This window comes from Leptopilina heterotoma, unplaced genomic scaffold, assembly GCF_015476425.1.
Source record: "Leptopilina heterotoma isolate Lh14 unplaced genomic scaffold, ASM1547642v1 Lhet_130, whole genome shotgun sequence".
Lineage (NCBI taxonomy): Eukaryota > Metazoa > Arthropoda > Insecta > Hymenoptera > Figitidae > Leptopilina > Leptopilina heterotoma.
Window position 1 is genome coordinate 2,121,295 of NW_025110849.1, and position 20,204 is coordinate 2,141,498.

Here is a 20,204-nt window from a genome sequence, read left to right on the forward strand (position 1 = left end):
CCACTAGCAAATTCAAATGTGCTTGGCGGGAAATTTAAATTTTTATTTTCATAGCTTTAAGTGGGTTAAAAGGGGTGCTCTGTTTTACCGACCGAGTTAGTTCCGGCTGCCACCGATAGATGGCGCCACTAGCGAATTTAAACCTGCTTGGCGGGAAATTTAAAATTTTATTTTTTAACTTTCAAGTGGGTTTAAAGGGGTGTTCTACCTTACCGACCGAGTGTAGTTCCTGCTGCCACCGCTGGATGGCGCTACTTGCGAATTCCAAACTTGCTTGGCGGGAAATTTAAAATTTTATTTTTAAACTTCCAAGTGGCTTACAAGGGGTTCTCTGTTTTACCGACCGATTTTTTTAGTTCTGGCTACCGCCGACAGATGGCGCCACTAGCGAATTTAAACCTGCTTGGCGGGATATTTAAAAATTTATTTTCAAACTTCCAAATGGCTTACAAAGGGTTCTCTGTTTTACCGACCGATTTTTTTAGTTCTGACTACCGCCGACAGATGGCGCCACTAGCGAATTCAAACCTGCCTGTCGGGAAATTAAAAAATTTTATTTAATAAATTCAAACTGCTTAAACAGTGAGCCGCCATTTTGTTTTACCGACAGAGTGCGGTGCCGAGAGATGGCGCCACAACTGAATCGTTTGTATTTCGCGAGCAAAGATGGCGCCATATTGTTTACACTAATAAGATTATTAAAATTTTAATAGATGGCGCTTGTAAAAGTTGTTGAAATCTATTATATTAAACATAACCTTAAAATCTATTATATTAAACATAACCTTAAAATATATTGTATTAAACATAACCTTAAAATCTATTTTATTAAACATAACCTTAAAATGTAAACCTTATTATCTAACGTAATACTAATGAAGGTATTTAATTAAATACAGTATTAATAACATTTCATACATTTATTATATTCAATATACAATATTTACACTTGTTTTACATTCAATATACAATATTTACACTTGTTTTATTTTAAATTCAATATGGTTGTATGGACCACCAATATACTTTAGTCGTAATTGTCCAGAATTAATAGCTTCTTGCATCTGATCCAAGCATATCGAGTCATCAGTGAACATTGGTACAAATCTTGAAGGTAGGAATGTATTGAATTTTTTATCCACCTCAACGACGACCTTGACTCCATACCTGGTGTTGACAACCTGGATCTTTGTTATAGGATACTTATGTCCAGGAGTCAGCTCGGAAAGCGGCTTCGTAGGTAGGAAAGCATCCATGCGACCAATGGCGTTGATTTTGGTTAGATCTATCTTTTCTTAGAGATAATACTTTGTGAAGTTACAAAACATAATGAGCTTTACAGCTCAAGGTGCCTCTATTTATACCCAAATATCACGCATTACCCCCACCATTAATTCTGCACATGCGCATTACCCACACCACTAATTCTACGCATGCGCAATAGCGTTTTATGTTTGTAAAATACCCCCACTTTTTATTATTGAGCCACGCCCACTTTGTGACGTCATAAGACAAGTCTAGACTAGTTTTAACATGTTTAATAGTTTTACACATGTGTAATAAAGATAATAGGATAGGGAAAGGTTAATTAAAGTAAACATTAATAGACATTTAATACATTTATTCATTATATAGGAAATTTTCACAATCATTATAAAAATCTTTAAATGTACAATCATTGTCAACTTCATCATTATTTTCTATATTATTTCGTAGTACATTCGATGGTTGTATCAACCAATTTCGTAGATTACATACATTTTTAACAGCGCAATTGCTAAAGCTACGTGTGTGATTTGTACATGTAGATGAACTGTCTACACTTAAACTTTTTAGCGACGGACATTTAAAATCATCTAAATTAAACACATTCAATGTATATTTTTCGAACCATTTTTGTTTTTCTAAACCTTTTACATAAACGGTAGGTGTACCTATTAGTACTTCTTTTATTATAGGTTGTAATTCTTCATAACATACGTCACCAGCAGCCCAATCGATACCATGATAATTATTTGTAAGCCATCGATTCTCACATTTGTATCTTGCAGGCAATCGACTCCAGGCATATGGCGGCTCGAAGAGGTAGACCAATGGATGAGCATCTTGTTGAAGTGGTAGAATCGCCAACTCTTTGATGACAAACTCGTTGTATGGTCTCTTGAAGCACTGAATATCTACGACGTACGCCATGGTATCTGAAATAGAATAATGGCTCAAGCCTTAGAGAGACGCTCTCTTTATAGCCTTTCCCACACCACTCCAATTACCCCCACTACCGATGTCATCTATGATTGGTCATTATTTCCACCAATCACGTTACTTTTTTAACAACGCCGCTGATTGGTGTATACTGTATAATGCGGTCGTGAATTATAAGGCAATATGCAGCTGTATTGGCTGGAAAATTTTCACTTGCTTCAAATTCCAATCGCACATCTACAGATGCTTGTTTTAAAAATTCGTTTTGTTTTGAGCAATCAATAACAGCCAATGGTGCATAATCTTTAAAGTTATTTCTAGTTAATAAAGGTTCAGATTCTTTTCCATAGTAGGACGGTTGAAAATTACAATACATTTCATATAATATGGAAAATTTGTTTTGAGTAAAATTTAAATTTAAATTTCCATAAGGATAGTACTGTGAGTTTAAGAAAAGTTTAACATTGAGAAGATTGCAGGTATCAAATAAATTTGCATACCTTTCTTGATCTTCTTTTCGATTTGTTTGAAAACCAAGAATAACATATCGAGGTTTTTCAACTTGTGTTGAAGTTTTTACAGTCCACACATGCTTTTGAGTGGCAGGAATCATAGGATATTCATACAAATCCCATGATCTAAAACTCATTGTTATAAGTGAGTCTTTTTCAATGAATTTCAATAATTCAATTTTTTGTCGATCATTTACCATTAAATATGGAATCAACCATTCAACTTTATTAATAATAATTTTAAATTCTTCACGCTCTGCTGCTTCAATGTTTACTACAGCATTTAGATCAGTACGAGATCTTGTTAAAATAAGTTCATGTTTTGCATTTACAACAATCTTTCGATAGTCTTCAGCAAAACCAATAATCATACTTAGTGGAATATTTACATCAAAATATCCAGCATCATTTGTTACTCTGCTATCATCATCATCATAAGGTAGATAACCAGCATTTTCAGAGTAAATCATTTGATTAGGTGTTTGAGAAATTATATTTTTCATTGTGGTTGTAATACCAACATTTTTAGAGCGATCAATTTCAACACCATTTAATTCATAACGAATCTCATTAAACAGGTAGGAAATACCATTGCTAATTAACTTTGTATTAGTTACAAGCGTATTGTTTGGCTTAACAATTCTACCAGTGACGTGTAAAGTACTTTTAGAGGGAAGAATGTACAAGTCTTGATGTTGAACTGCAATTCGAATCTCATCACTGTTATTAAATGCTGATGACACGTATGGTTGATGTGCATGAATCTCATAGTGTGCCACAGAATTATCAAATTTAACTGGACTTAGAATGTTTAAAATTTCTTCCATTTTTGTTACAACAACAAATAAAAAGTATGTGAAAAATCAATTTTTTCCCTTGTTTTCTTGATAAACTCTTAGGCCGAGCTGCTTCAGAAATAGTATGTTCTGAGATGTTAGTCTCTTGCGAACTGATTGAGGAATGAATGACTTCTGACATGGCAACTCTTTTATATAGCTTCCACCAGTTTTTCTATGAAATACAATTCCCATTACGTTGATTTAACGTGTAATCGAATTGTTATAGTTTCACCTCTAAAATTTATTAAATCTCCGTCTTGATCAACGATTCTTACTTGAATATTATGTATTGTCTTCACGGCGATTGGAAGGTAAATGACGTGAGATGGAACTTCCACAATCTTATATCCAGCTGGTACAATTGGAAAAAATTCGTGAATTGTGTGTACCTTTTTATTATTTATGTATGCACCAGTAGTAATGTTACATTCAATTCTGATAGCATTTACCTTAAGAATGGCTACTGGTACATCTGACGTATGAGCCTTATTAGCTGTCAATATTCGTGGAGTAAATCCTAATAATTTACCAATTGAATCGTTTTGTTCAAAACTCACTTCAAGGCTGCTTGTTATTTCACTACGTAAAGTATTATTGTTAGGTTTGATTCTTACAATTTCAGATCCATTTTCAATAGAGTTTTGAATATATTTTTCAATATCTTCAATTTCATAACTTCCAGGAGGTATAGTAATCACTTTATCACCAATATAAATTTATTTTTACCTTGATCGATATTAGGAATTGAATTGAAAGTTAGTAATTCAACTAAGCCAAGTACATAATTTTTATTAGATAATAATTCTATAGGAGGAAAATATTCTGCCTCCAGGACAGATGAATTGCCTGAGATAGTCAGAGTAAAAGATTCTTCCATGTTGATGACTTTTTATATACTGATTAGCTGCAATGACTTACAATCACTTATATAGAATATATTTTTGAGTTATTTCAAGCTGTCCACATAAGAATTTTAGACATAAATGACCACAATTAAAGCTATTATAATCTTGATAATTTTGATGATTATACTGTATTAAAGTATTGTAACCTAAGTAATTGACAAGTTCATAGGGTGGTTGAAGATTACCAAAACTATCAAAGTATACTGCTTTATTATTAACTTTTTTATATGCAACCCAATGAGTTCCAGAACCATCTTTATCATCTAAATTAATAATGGCGGATTCATTTTTTCGAGGACCTCTTATAGGTAGTTCATTTCGCATAAAAACTCCTCGAAAATGAGGAATTTTCATTTCTTTAGCATATTTAAGTAAATCTAGATCAGTAAGTGCTCGTTGAGGTAGCTTTAAACTTTTTTTTTCGTACATTGTCTCTTAATACCTTGTCCTTTAACGTATGGTTTTAAATGAAGTCCCAACCCTTGTCGGTATGGTTTTAAATGTAGACCTTTACCAAGTGCAACTGCTTCCAACTCTCTATTGTGACGCTGAGCTTCCTTCAACTGCTCTTTTGCTGCACTTGCATCATTAACAGCTTTTGCTACACCAGCAGCTCCCCCAGTAAGTGCTCCAAGTGCACTTAGCCCAGCAAAAATTGGAATTAATGGTAACAGACCACCAACTTTTGATGGCACAGGTAGAATACGAGGTGTTAAACTTTTTCTCTACCACCTGCATTCCTTACAGCTTTTCGAGCTGTTTCAATAGCTGACTTTATTGTTGATCGAGCATCATTACCAGGAATTATTGATTTTCTTGCAGCATCCACAATTTTCCTAAGATTTACTCGCTTCTTTGATTTTATCTTCTTCTTCTTTACTCCCATTCCAAATTTTGATTTTGCTTTCATAGCGTTTGTTATTGCGTAAGCTGCAGCTCTTTCACTATATTGTGCGTCTGGAGCAAATACACGTTGCCACGCTTTGTCAGCTAATACTCTATCAGCAGCGTTTCTTTCTTCAACGTTTTCTCGATTTTTCGAGTAAGCAATATCGTGCTCTTTACAAGCGGCGTCTAATGGATTAACACCTGGATCACCTCGGTCTAGACGTTTTGCTAACTTTGTACCAGGTCCACAATATTGATAACCTGGCAAATGTAATTCAAATGGCAACTTGTTTATAAGTTTATTAATTAAACCTTTTCCTCGAGAGTGATGATATATAATCATACCTTACTCTGTGAAAGTTAAAATTAGAATGACTTGTGAGCTATATAAGCGCTGTATTTATACCTTTAGCGGCAGTCTAAATCAGGATGCGGTTCAAGGAACAACTTCACAAGCTGCCAGTCGTCAATCTAGACTCGATTGTTGAACAACAAGACAAGAAAGTGAAGCGTCATGGTAGCTTGTTATCAGGTAGTATTCGAGCTATTTTTTGTGGACCATCAAATTGTGGAAAGACAAATGTACTGCTTTCTTTAATTTTACATCCTAATGGTCTTAGATTTGATAATATTTACTTGTACTCAAAGTCTCTACATCAACCCAAGTATAAATTCTTGGAACAAGTTGTAAGTAATGTTGAAGGAGTAGAGTATTTACCATTTAGTGAGCATGAAGAAGTCATTACTCCTAAAGATGCAAAACGGAATTCAATATTTATATTTGATGATATTGCTTGCGAGAAGCAAGATAATGTAAGGGCATTCTTTTGCATGGGTAGACATGTTGATGTTGATTCTTTTTATCTTTGTCAAACATATGCCCGCGTTCCTAAACATTTAGTACGTGATAATGTTAATTTACTAGTTCTTTTTCGTCAAGATGAGAAAAATTTAAGACATGTTTATGATGATCATGTTAATACTGACATGACATTTAATCAATTTCGAGAATTATGTTCAACATGTTGGAATTCAGACAAATATGGATTTGTAGTAATTGATAAGGATTCTGATTTAAATGATGGAAGATATAGAAAAGGATTTGATAGCTTTGTAACACTATAAATATAAGATCATTTCTAAAATATTGTTAGTTCAATATGAAACCTTGTAATAATAACATGTTTCATAAAGAAAAAGAATATCTTCATCAAATTGCTAAAGCTAGTGAGGCAATTAGGCGAAAACATCGTATGTTAAAATTAGGAAAAGAAGAAGCTGAAAATGTGTTGAATGAAACTTTCAAACCGATAATTCAACCCTTACAAAAAATTATCAACTTGACAGACAGTGAACATGAAAATGTCAAGATTGAAAATGTTAAGGTTGAAAAGAAAGAGCAGAAAGAGGATGATAGCATAAACTATGAAAGTGAAACTGAAAAATCTCCAGATGATGATAAAATAAGTAATAAATTTCTATACTTATTAAATCATAATAGAAAGCAATGTTTAGATTCAACATACGGCATACGTAAGCTAAGTGATGGATCACTTATGATTGGTGATTCACCAATAACTCTTGAAGATCAGTTTGTTAAAATTGGTGATAAACGATATCTTCAAACACCTGGATTACTTGAACTTTTATTCAAAAGTAAACCTACCAGATCGTTTATAAGTGAAGCTGATGAAAGAAACTATAAAGAGATTCTGATTGCTACTAATGCACACAAAAAGAAGTACAGTTCCTCTGAATCTATACGTACAGATAAGAGTTACAAGTATTTGAATTTTATATCTCAATTCTTCCCTCGAACACCTACCAAACAGCCATCTGTAAGCGGTAGTTCATTACCTAAATTTATGATTACAAACAGAAATTTTCAACGAGAATATATCTATTGGGATGATCCGAATGAGTTGGTTGACCGTCTTAGACTATTAATGGCTTCTGAAGCTGCTGGAAATCCTAGTCACAATAATGAAATCATGTCTATCATTGAGGAACTACGTGAAGCTAAAATTATATATTAAGATATGTTTTAGCAAATATCATTCATTTCAACAATGAGCATTGACGTGTTCGGACATCCTCTCAATCAAAGAGGATCAGCAAGACGAGGGCCTCCTGGAGTTGGTTTTAAACTTAATTCTCAAGGTAACTTTGACGTTGAAGGAAGAAAACTCTGTAATCTTGCTAACGCTGAAGAAGAAAACGACGCTGTCAATTTAAAACTTGTACGACATATGATAAAACACGAAGTGCGTTTATTGTATGAAGCTAGTGCCTCACTTAGATCAGAGGTGGACAATAACAACTTATTTCTAAAAGTTCTTGAAGACTCTATTACAGAAAAGATAAAAGATTTTGAAAAAGATATAAATCAAGACTTATCTTATCGAACAGCTGAAATTATTAGTGAACTGGATACTCGCTTAAGTGCTCTTGAGAATGAACAACAAAAAATTAACAGTAGTGAATGAACTTCATACTCAGGCTAGAAAAAATTATCCTCGACGGCGAGTTGAAATGCGTGATATTGATGAGACCTGGCAAGCAGATTTAGTAGAAATGATACCTTATTCAAGAATAAATAAAGGTTTCAAGTATTTACTAACAGTTATAGACATATTTTCGAAATATGGTTGGGCTGTTCCAGTAAAAAGTAAAAATGGAAAAGATGTTTCTCATGCAATGCAATCTATATTTGCTAAAAAACGTATACCAAAAAACTTGCATAGTGACAAAGGAAAAGAATTCTATAACTCACAATTTGAAGCATTAATAAAAAGTATAAAATAAATTTTTACTCAACATACAGTAATATGAAGGCTTCTATTGTTGAACGGTTTAATCGAACACTAAAAAGAAAAATGTGGATGCAATTTAGTTTACGAGGAAATTACAAGTGGTATGATATATTGCCTACTCTTATTTCCAACTATAATGATACAAAACATAGAACAATTAGAATGAAGCCTAAAGATGTTACTTCAGAAGACGTTGAAATTTTAAAAGAAAGGATCTCTAAACTGAGAAAAATTCCTTTAAGACGACCAAAGTATAAAATTGGTGACAAAGTTCGAGTAAGCAAATATAAAAACGTTTTTGAGAAAGGATATACACCCAATTGGACAACAGAAATATTCACCGTGGATCAAGTTGTATCAACTCAACCAGTGACTTACAAGCTCAAGGATTACCAGGATCAACCCATCAGCGGAGGATTTTATGAAGAGGAACTTCTTAAAGTAAAATATTCAGATATTTATCTTGTGGAAAAAATTCTCAAGACACGTGGAAACAAAGTTCTTGTCAAATGGCTTGGCTTTGATAATTCTCACAATACGTGGGAAGATAAAGCAAATGTATAATCTATTATTCGCAAATCGTCCCTAGTAACTTAACGCAAATGTCAATCAACCAGCAAATCAATCAAAGATTAATGTTAGCGTAGAACCTCTCTATAAATCAAAACTACTTCCAACAACAGACCTTTACACTGCCAGTGCCAAATTTAATTAACATTAAATCAATAATGAATCAATAATGAATCAACAATGAATCAATAATGAATCAATAATGAATCAACAATGAATCAATAATGAATCAACAATGAATCAACTATGAATCAATAATGAATCAATAATGAATCAACAATGAATCAATAATGAATCAACAATGAATCATTAATGAATCAATAATGAATCAATAATGAATCAACAATGAATCAACAATGAATCAATAATGAATCAACAATGAATCAATAATGAATCAACAATGAATCATTAATGAATCAATAATGAATCAATAATGAATCAACAATGAATCAACAATGAATCAATGAATCAACTAATGAATCAATAATGAATCAATAATGAATCAATAATGAATCAACAATGAATCAATAATGAATCAACAATGAATCAATAATGAATCAACTATGAATCATTAATGAATCAATAATGAATCAACAATGAATCAATAATGAATCAACAATGAATCAATAATGAATCAACAATGAATCAACAATGAATCAATATGAATCAACTATGAATAATAATGAATCAACAATGAATCAACAATGAATCATTAATGAATCAATAATGAATCAATAATGAATCAACAATGAATGAACAATGAATCAATAATGAATCAACAATGAATCAATAATGAATCAACAATGAATCATTAATGAATCAATAATGAATCAATAATGAATCAACAATGAATCACAATGAATCAATAATGAATCATAGAATCATAATGAATCAATAATGAATCAACAATGAATCAACAATGAATCAATAATGAATCAACAATGAATCAATAATGAATCAATAATGAATCAATAATGAATCAACAATGAATCAATAATGAATCAACAATGAATCAATAATGAATCAACTATGAATCATTAATGAATCAATAATGAATCAACAATGAATCAATAATGAATCAACAATGAATCAATAATGAATCAACAATGAATCAACAATGAATCAATAATGAATCAACTATGAATTAATAATGAATCAACAATGAATCAGTAATGAATCAATATTAAATCAGTTGGCACTGGCATTGTAAAGGTCTGTTGTTGGAAGTAGTTTTGATTTATAAAGAGATTCTACGCTAACATTAATCTTTGATTGCTTTGCTGGCTGATTGGCATTTGCGTTAAGTTACTAGGGGCGATTTGCACATTTAAATTAATATAAGTTTTAATCATATGTTATTATGTATATATGGAAGGATTTTTTAAATAAAAACACATGGAAATTGTATATAATTGCATTATTTATTAACAAACCTTTTATTTTTTTACAATCATGTTTTACAAAATCATTCGTCGATTTTCGGGATCGCATAATGTCCCCACGGTAGAGTGTCAGTACTCCCCGGTAACAAATATCGTTTGTCGTCTTGCGGACTTAAGGCTACTTTTATCTGTTTTACAGTTTCGACATTGTGTAACCGCGATCTAATGTTATATTGCGTTCGAGTTTGAATGTCAAAATCTCTCAGACATTTTACATAATCATCAAAGTGAATACTCTTTTTAACAACGCCGGATTTAATGCCTTTAGCTTTTTTAATAATGTCTTCACCTTCAACCCGTACGCTGTACAACTTACTCCGCAAGCCAACAAATTCGGTAACGATCTTGCCGTTACATTCGTCTTTCATTAGACCGAGAATCTTTTTGTTGGCTTGCGGAATGCCGTACACGTTGTTTGCGGGATAGTCTGACGTATCGAACTTTTGGATGTCATTTTTCATGTCATTGTAGACATCTTTACATTTAATTTCGTAGATTAGACTGTCTGTATCGGTATACATCAGTTTACAATTGTCGCCGTATTTTTTTAACATATACCCGTAGTGAAAATCGTAAATAAGCGTTTTGGAAACATCGAGCACACTTAACCCCACATAGATCGGTTTGTTGAGTAGTACCTCGGTTTTACGCAGTTCAATGGCAACCAGATTTTCGTCGAATATCGCTCGACTATGGAAATTCGGGCGAGAAATAAGGGCTTCAGCTCCATAGCGGCCAAACCATTGGGTGACAAGCTTAATGTCGACATGTTTACGGACATTTTCCATTGTTTTACCGTATACCGCATTGTTCATGAGCTTGAACAAATTTTTCTCGAACTCATTCTTGGCGTTGGTTCGCATCATCGTATTATAGTCTATATATGGTTTAAGCCATGTTGATTGCTTAAACTGTAAGACTCGATGAATTTTAACAAGCTTAATGCCGTTGGCGACAACTTGTTTTAAAGTGCGGTAGTGGATCACATATTTTTCTTTTGGTTGGAGAGTTGTTAATAATTTCTCCTGTTTCGAGAGGGGTGGTTTCGCATTTTCTGCGCAAAATGGCATATCTTTGTGAGTATCGTGGAGATTTTCAGGATACTCCAAGTCAACTTCGAGTATGTACCCAACAGGTGAATCGTCAGGCACATTAAAATCGAAGGAGTTGTCGACATTATCAACCCATTTGAAGCCGCCATAAGGGAGCGCTTGAGCCATTGCCCAGCCATATAAATTGTTGGCGTCAAAGTACATGATGTAGCTTGTATCTTTGCTATCATCGAAATTTTCCATATATCTATTATTCGCTATAGTATATCGGTTGCAGCATTGACTTATGCCACCTCTAATACCAGACTCAACAAACATAATCATATCGATATCGGTTATTAGTTGCAATCCTATGCTCGTGTACTTGAGCATAGCATCCCAAGTTAAACCGGGGGTCGTATAATAGTGAGCAGGATCTAACCCGTACGCTTTAACACATTCTTTTCGAAAATTTTCAAAGACATCCGCAAGTAACAATACATCTGTTTTCATATACAAATGTACATAGTCGTAGAGATTCTGACAGTCAAACTCGGTCCATACTTTCTGCGCATGCGCATACTCGTCATCAGAAATACCGGCATCATAAAGCGTACTATAAAATTTCTCGATCGGGGGCAATTCGGTTTCGTCTAACTTACTTTTCGAGTCAAAGTACTCATAGGGGAATACACCTTTACGCGTTAGTAATTTTATTTTATCCGGATCTGTCACCGTACTGGCAAAAACGGAGTTGACGATTTTGTACTCGTCTAGGTACGATGCGAGTTTTTCTAGGGATGCTGCCATGAATCGCAATGAGTCAATGAATCGAAATTTGACCTCACTCCCCTTGACATGTTTAGTAAAAGAGATGTACTTCTCTTTGTTAATGGGGAGGAGGTCAATTTTTCCTTCAAAGCTCGTAGAAATCGCATGAATTATAAAATGGGCGTCGTAACCACTTAAGTTGTGGAACACCACGGGAATTGTTTGACAGTCTTGGTAGTTTAGATTGCACGATTCATGGGCAGCACCCCTATATTTGCCAGTAAGGTGACAGTGATCGCGGACTTTCTTTTCGCTTGCCGGTATTTTCTGATGACAAATGTGACATATTGTCGCTCGCTTAAAGTCACTGATTTCTTGAGGAGTTAAGGCATTCATTGGTATCGGATTTTTAAATACATTATCAATTTTTTCAGATAATTGCCTTAATTCCTCAGTAAACCATTTAGCAGGATCAGATTCATTTTTCGGACATGGTACATATTTACATAATGTTTCGTCATAACTACATTTTATATAATAGCCGATGCTTAACAATTTGTGGCGCTGGAATACTTCAGTTTTACTTAAATTGTCTACATCTTCATCGGCGGGAAGAAGTAGACTTTCGCAGTCGGCGTAAATTACATACGGTACTTTCTCTTTATTCTTATAATTTTTAAATGTGATCAGACTCTTGTCAGGCGTCGGTAATTTAATTTTACACTCATTCATTTTTTTACAATTTTCGATGTGTGCATTCAATCTATCTACAGATGAAAAGTAGTGTAAACAGCGGTCACAGATATGTTTTTTACATTTCTTTTTAGACAACTGTGTAGACACAAGGCGTGACAGATCTTTAATCCATACATAATGGAAGTTCATAAAATCATCGTTGTCATACAATACAGTATTATCATCATTATTTTCATCCGCATACATGTCGGCAACATACAAGAGATTTACATGCTTATCTCTTTTTTCCGCAGTGAGATGGAGAGGGTGTACCGTAAAGTTACCATAGCTCTTTGATAGACCGTACACATTAATCGAAACATCATTAAGCTTTTCAAATTTCGGGATATTTTTAAGCGTCACTGGGAATTCAATTCCCTCAAAGTTCAATTCATCTTTAAATTCTTTAAAACTAGACACACGTTTAGGATCGGAGACATTTGGGTGTAAGGCTGACAATACCGCCCACTTAAAACATTCATTGTCATTATTTTGCACGTTAATACATGCATGTTTATTTTTTATTTTTATCGGTAAATCAATGTAAGAGCTTGCACGCATTGGATTATATTTATTTACATTTATTTCTAATCTTATGATTGATTGAAGGTTCCAATTTGAACCCTTTGCATAGAACTCTTCGACGCTGTGCAAAATCGGATGTTTGATGTTCTCATCAAACCAATCGTCTAAAAGGGTTGTGGGAAAGATGCTGTTGGCCTTGGTTCCAAAAGGAATAGGCTTAACAACCTCCACATCATTCTCAACCCTCTTAAAATTGGCGATGAGAACACCATACACTACAATAGGTCCATTTTTATTTAAGGCACCTCTAATGTGGTCCTGAAACAGTATGGACGCATCGTTTAAAAACGAGCTTACATCGACGTGTACTAGGTTCAAGACCATATTAGTGTACAGTCTACACGCGAAAGCACTCTCACACTCTGCCCAGCGAACACGTTTCTTAATGTCTGGGTCACCGATTCCAGCGCCATCTATTACGTGGGATTCAAACAATGCGCGAAACCTTATGATGGATTGTAGAATGCTTACACATCTTTGCTTTTGATGTGTAAAGTACATCGATTTAAGAATGCTTGATAACACGTTTTCATGTTGTGAGCATTCTACAACCCATCGTTCGATAAAAGAGCGTCTCTCATTTACGTTACTTAAATAAGGTATCAACTCAAGGGCTTCTTTAATGAGGGTGACAGTGATGTCACTCTCGTCGAGAATAGTACCGTAATTCGGATACTTACGTGGTGGTCCATCGGTGGTCGTCGCCTTCCGCTTCATCTCTGCACCTGAAATCAAAAGAAACACACTTACAAGCTAACACACTTACAAACTAAACAGAACACACTTACAAGCTAACAAAAGAACGAACTTACAAACTAACAAAAGAACACACTTACAAACTAAAATACTTATACTAAACAAAACGAACTTACAAACTAAAGAACTTAACCTAAAAATCAATACAAAGTAAATGCAATAAACACAGAACACAGTAAATATAAATAACAAAAAAAGACGGTAAATATAACAATAAATGTAACAAAAAAGACAGTAAATATAACAAAAAAGACAGTTAGTAGTGGCAATGGGAATCTGCTGCTGCTGCTGTTGGAACCGCTGAACCTGTGAACAGAACAGCTACTGACTAAACTCACCAAAATCCCTGAATATATACCCCGAAATCCCCACTCCTACCTTTCACGCATGCGCACTAGACCATTTACCCCCACTCCAACCTTTCACGCATGCGCACTAAACCATTTACCCCACTCCAACCTATCACGCATCCCACTCTTAAATTTTCCCCACCAATTCGCGCATGCGCAGAATAAATACATAATTTATTAATTAATATTATTATGAATATTAACTATAATACGCCCGGGATAGCGGTAGTGTCGTCTCCACCCTGGGCTCAAGAGAATGCGTCCTGGCCTTGGTCATCTTCACCCTGGGCTCTGGTGATGGAAGTGGCCTTGGTGAAGTCATCGGAAATAGCACCTCGTTACCTTCATTCTGCAACTAATGAATTTATATTATATTAATTATATTATATTTTACTATATTGTATTAAACATATTATATTTTACTCTATTTTATTAATTATATTATATTTTACTATATTTTATTAATTATATTATATTATATTACTTACGTTATACTCCGGCCGTGGTAGCAACAGCAGCTTGTTTCCATGGTGGACTGCTAACTCCACTGCTATGAGCTGAATGAGCTCTCTACCCTAGACCAGCTACCCTCGTAGGGCTCTCTCCCCACCAAGTGGTTCCCCCACTACGCGCGCTCACCACTCTGCTACGTGTGGCGGTTGACTTGAACTACTGTGAGCTCACCGCCGGCAACGAGCTCACCGCCGGTAACGCGCGAAATTCAATTTGAATTTAAAACGCCTATTGTAGTTTTAAGTAATAATTTCACTTACCTTAATTATAAATTGTTTATAATTAATAAAATAATAATAGTAATAATAATAATATTAATAAATAAGAAGTTAATTAAACTTACCTTACTTAAATAAATAAATAGTTTTAAGAATAAATAAATATTAATTATAAACATTTGATTATTTTTTATATACAATACATAAATATTAATTATAAACAATTAGTTATTTTGTATATATAATAAACAAATATTTACAAATAATATTTTATAAATAACAATTAAACTTACCTTCATTAATAAAAATTTAGTGGCGCCATCTAGCGGTTTAACCTTGAACCCTGTCGGTAAAACAGAGCACCCCTTTTAACCCACTTAAAGCTATGAAAATAAAAATTTAAATTTCCCGCCAAGCACATTTGAATTTGCTGGTGGCGCCATCTAGCGGTTTAAGTTTAAATTAACTCGGTCGGTAAAACAGAGAACCCCTTGTAAGCCACTCGAAAGTTTGAAATTAAATTTTTAAATTTCCCGCCAAGCAAGTTTGAATTCGCTAGTGGCGCCATCTAGCAGTGGCAGCAGGAACTACACTCGGTCGGTAAAACAGATTCCTACCTTATCGGTTGAGTCAAGATTTCTGTCAGGTCCCTACCTTACCGACTGATGATAAAGTAGAAATCTACATTACCGACCGTAGGTACTTAGCCGAGATCAGAACCTGCCCCAGAACCCCCCTAGCTATACTACTGTCCCCACTAGGATTTTAGGGAGTTTTTAGATTTTTGGAAAATATTTTTAGGGAGATGGAAAAAGAGGCTGACTAATTATCAGATTGGTAAAAAGTTAAAAGATTTGATTTTGTCGTTTCGGGATTGGGTCTTCGAGACCCATCCCACTTATGTAGGTTGTGTCTTAAAGGGACGTACCCTAGGTCAGTGTCTTTCTAGAATAGTAGGGATATTATTTCACGTTTTTGGATTTTTACAGAATGTTATTATAAATCTACTTAATAATAATTTTACATTAATTTTTATAGTGTAGTTTAATTGTTTATAATTTTTAAATGCATGTAGGTTTTTGAATTTTAATTTTATCGTAATTTTTAACGTAATTGTCGCATTATTTAACTATTTATTTCGATTTTATGATCATTTATTTTTTATAAATTGTTATTAATAATTTGTGAATTATTATTGGTTTATTGTTTATAATTATTCTTTGTCGGTATTTATTTGTTATTAATTATTTTATAAACAATAAATATTTATTTATACGCATTATTAATAATATTAAAATATTATTTATTTATCATTTTTATTTATTGTTTTATTTATTATTCATTTGCAAATTAACGTTGCTATTGTTTGGACACATTTTAGAATGTGTATATGTGTGCACTCTCGACCGTACCCTTAAAAAGGTCGTTCTTTAGACATCTGGTCATAGGTTATATTACAATTTATGGTTTCCTTTACATTTGGAAACACTTTAACTTTTGTTTGGAAAATGTATTTCTTTTTAGCAAGGTTAGAATTGACTGTTAAGAAGACCGAAATTTGAACTGCTCTTTTCACGGTACAATCTGTGAGCGATAAAAATGTTCTGTGAACGAATTTTCTTAGAAAAAAGATAATTTTGAAATGTTTGTCTAGTCTGTTTAATGTTACTCAAGTCTGTTTAATGTTATAGGGCCCATTTTAAGTTATTTGAAAAATAAAAGTGAAAAATATACAGGATGTAACACATTTTATAAATTTTTTTCAGAGAAGTCATTGGTTTTGTAGACAGCATACAAGCTTCGCGAAATATCCCAAACAAACAGGACGAGAATTCACCATTCAGGGTTTTATCGTTTGTTCTCAGTAATAATGAAGGATCAAAATGTACCGTTGCAGTGTGGGCAAAAGAAATCAATAGGATTGAACCCGATTTAAGAGTCAATATGGTATTATTTCATTATTATTATTAATATAAATATTATTAATTAATTATTTATTCATTAAATTAATAATATTATAATAATATTTATAATACCAGTATTTGTTTTTGTTATTTTATTATAAAAATTTTTTATTATATTTTATTATTTTTAAAAGAAATATTTATTGTTAATGTTAATAATTATTATTTTATTATAATAAAAATTGTTATAGATTAAATTATAAATTATTATTACTTTATTATTTTAACAAGCACTTTATTAATATAGATTTTAATAAATTAATTATAAATATTTTTTTAATATAGGTTCTCCACATTGAAGGGGCTGAAGCTAAAAATTTTAAACATGAGCGGTACAATTACGGCACTACGAAATATCAACTCATCATCCATGAACACACAAAAGTAAAAATGATAAGAATAAATAACGTAAAAGAGAATGAAGAAGAAACTGATACATCACCGTTAACAAACTTTGAGAATGTAAAAAATGCAAGTGGTTTAATTAGTAAGTAAGTTATTATTATATTATATTGTATAAAAATAATAATTACTTTTAGTATTATTTTTTATTAATAATTATTATTATGAAAATGACCAAATTTTATAATAAACAAATATATTTTTTTATAATTTAATAATCAATTGTTATTTCAAAGTTTAGTAATTCCTTAAAAATAATTTAATTATTTTTTAAATAATAAAATCTTTGAAAACATACAATTACCATGAATAAAATTTCACGAAAAAATTAAATTTTTTAATTTAATTATTAATTTTTTTAAAACAATTTCATTATTTTGTAAAATTTAAAAAAAATTCTTTGGAACAATTAAACTATTTTTAATTTTAATAAAATTTCATTAAATAATTAATTTTTTTAATCTTCTATATCATTAATCATTTTATTTTGCAATATTTCGAAAAAATTAAATTAATTTCTAAAAAAATTTTAAAAAAATTTCTTTCAAAAAGTCAATTTTCATTTTACTAAACTGTTTCAAGAGAAAACAATTAATTTTATAAAATTATAAATAATAAATTCTTCAAAACAATTTAATTAATTTTTTACAATTAATTAATTAATTAATTATTTACAAAAACTATTATAAAATTTAAATTACAACAATTAATAGTATCTATTCTTCGAAGAAAATTTTAAATATATTTTCTGTATATATATTATTAAAATTCCTTAAATGAATAAAATTATTTTAGAGAATTCTTTAACGGAATTTAATTAGACTCAAGATTTTTGATAAAATCCTTTGCAAGAAATCAATATTTTTTAATACATTAATTTGAAAATGAAAATATTTAAAAAAGTATTATTAAATAAATTAAGAAACAAAAAAATACTTATTATTAATTTTATTTTTTACATTAAGGGAATTTGAACCATTATGACGTCACAAATTTAGATCAAAGGCTTTATAATGGCTTTTATAATGGTTCAAATGCCCTTAATTGATTTACATATTCATTTTTGGTTTTTTTAATATATATATTATCAAGTAACATAAAAAAAATTTATTTTATAATTAAAAAATTTATTTATTTTCAGGAGTTCAGGGTTTTATTAAATCCAGTTGCAAATTGTTAAAATACAAAATTGAGAATGCTATCATCTCCTACGGATGTGGTTGTTTTACAAATGGGGATTTCAAAATGGAAATCCGCATTAAACATTTCAAAAACGATCTGCAATATGAATACCTCGAAAGACATGATCATATTGAAGTCAAGGGAATTATAAAATATACAAGTAATAATAATTAATTTTTTAATTAAAATATAAAAATTAAATTTTTTCTTTAACACCTATTATTTTTTAAACTTCTTTTCAGTTTTATTTCATTATTACTTATTATTAAAAAATATTTTTAAAAAAATTATAAATTTAATAATTTAATTTCATTTTTTTATAAAATAGAAGAGGGGAATTTAATCTACATTTCAGTAGAAGACGAATCATGCATTAAAAAAATTGATGAAGAAAAAATGGATATCAATCAACTTCTGTCAGTTTTTGATATAATGGAATAAGAAGACGTATCAAAATCATGATATATGTTTAATTTTTTTATTTTTAAAAATTGTCATTATTAATACCGTGTGTGGTTTCGAAAAATTCATAAAGAAATGATGAGTGTAATAATTAAGCTTTTGTCAGTTTTAGATATAATCCAAAAAGAAGACGTGTTAAAATATCAAATTTCTTTTATGTTTAATTTTTTTGTTTTTTATTCATTATAAACAATTAAATATTTATATCCAGAAAATGTATTAAAAATAATGAGTATTTTATAATTTAAAAAATTATAAATTAAAATGAATAAAACATTTTATAAACAGAAAAAATATTATATTTATTTTCTTTAATATATTTTTTCTAATAATAATAAATATAAATAATTTTATTAAATATTAAAAAAAATTTTAACCATAATTAGTATTTCAAAATTAAATATTCTTTTTATAAACAATAATATGATAATTAACTTTTATTTATCAAAATTTATCAAAATTATCAACAAATATATTTTTAAAAAATTTGTAAATTAAAATAAATAAAACAATTTATAAACAAATAAATTATATTTTCTGTAATAATTATATTTTTATCAATAAATATAAAATTTTATTATTGAATATTAAAAAGAAAAATTTAAAAATAATCAGTATTTTAAAATTAAAGGGCTATATTAATAATCTTTTTATAAAAAGCAATAATAATTATTATAATATATTTTTATTTATCAAAATTATTAATAAATATATTTGGAAAAAAATTTTTAAATTATCTTTTTAAATAATACTAAATTTAAATAAATAACAATATATTTTACATAATATGCTTTATTGACCGAGGTGACTTCAAATATCATATAATAATAACCTATCGGCAAAAAAAAAAAAAGAAATCCGTTATTGTTCAATGGAAATTCAATTTTAGCACCAACTATTATCAATCAACGAAAATATATGGTGAAAAACTCCTGTGCATTCGATTCAATTGCTTAAATATTAACGACGCTTGCAATTGATAGCCCAGGCTACACGAAACACTTAGAACAATCCTCCAATGAGACCTTGGGTTTCGTTTTAGTATTCCTTGAGCATGGAGCGGT

At 31.0% G+C, this 20,204-nt stretch overlaps 3 protein-coding genes across 3 annotated transcripts in view; 2 read left to right on the plus strand and 1 right to left on the minus strand.

The window, feature by feature from the left end:
• Positions 1-19,211, plus strand: part of LOC122512978 — a 52,745-nt gene extending 33,534 nt beyond the window's left edge. Inside the window, exons 4-7 of the mRNA XM_043629187.1 lie at positions 16,897-17,077; positions 17,380-17,581; positions 18,638-18,838; positions 19,007-19,211. Coding sequence (XP_043485122.1) covers positions 17,075-17,077; positions 17,380-17,581; positions 18,638-18,838; positions 19,007-19,119 — 519 coding nt within the window. The 5' untranslated portion in view covers positions 16,897-17,074 and the 3' untranslated portion in view covers positions 19,120-19,211. The remainder of the gene's footprint in view (positions 1-16,896; positions 17,078-17,379; positions 17,582-18,637; positions 18,839-19,006) is intronic.
• LOC122513024 lies at positions 6,507-7,382 on the plus strand. Its single transcript, XM_043629251.1, has one exon. It carries the CDS (start codon positions 6,507-6,509, stop codon positions 7,380-7,382), a length of 876 nt encoding a protein of 291 aa, XP_043485186.1.
• On the minus strand, positions 9,891-15,120 carry LOC122512977. The gene is made up of 2 exons (XM_043629186.1): positions 14,888-15,120; positions 9,891-14,754 (listed from the first exon to the last, which is right to left on the minus strand). Exon 2 carries the CDS (start codon positions 14,008-14,010, stop codon positions 10,195-10,197), a length of 3,816 nt encoding a protein of 1,271 aa, XP_043485121.1. The 5' UTR covers positions 14,011-14,754; positions 14,888-15,120; the 3' UTR covers positions 9,891-10,194.
• Positions 19,212-20,204: the final 993 nt, after the last annotated feature.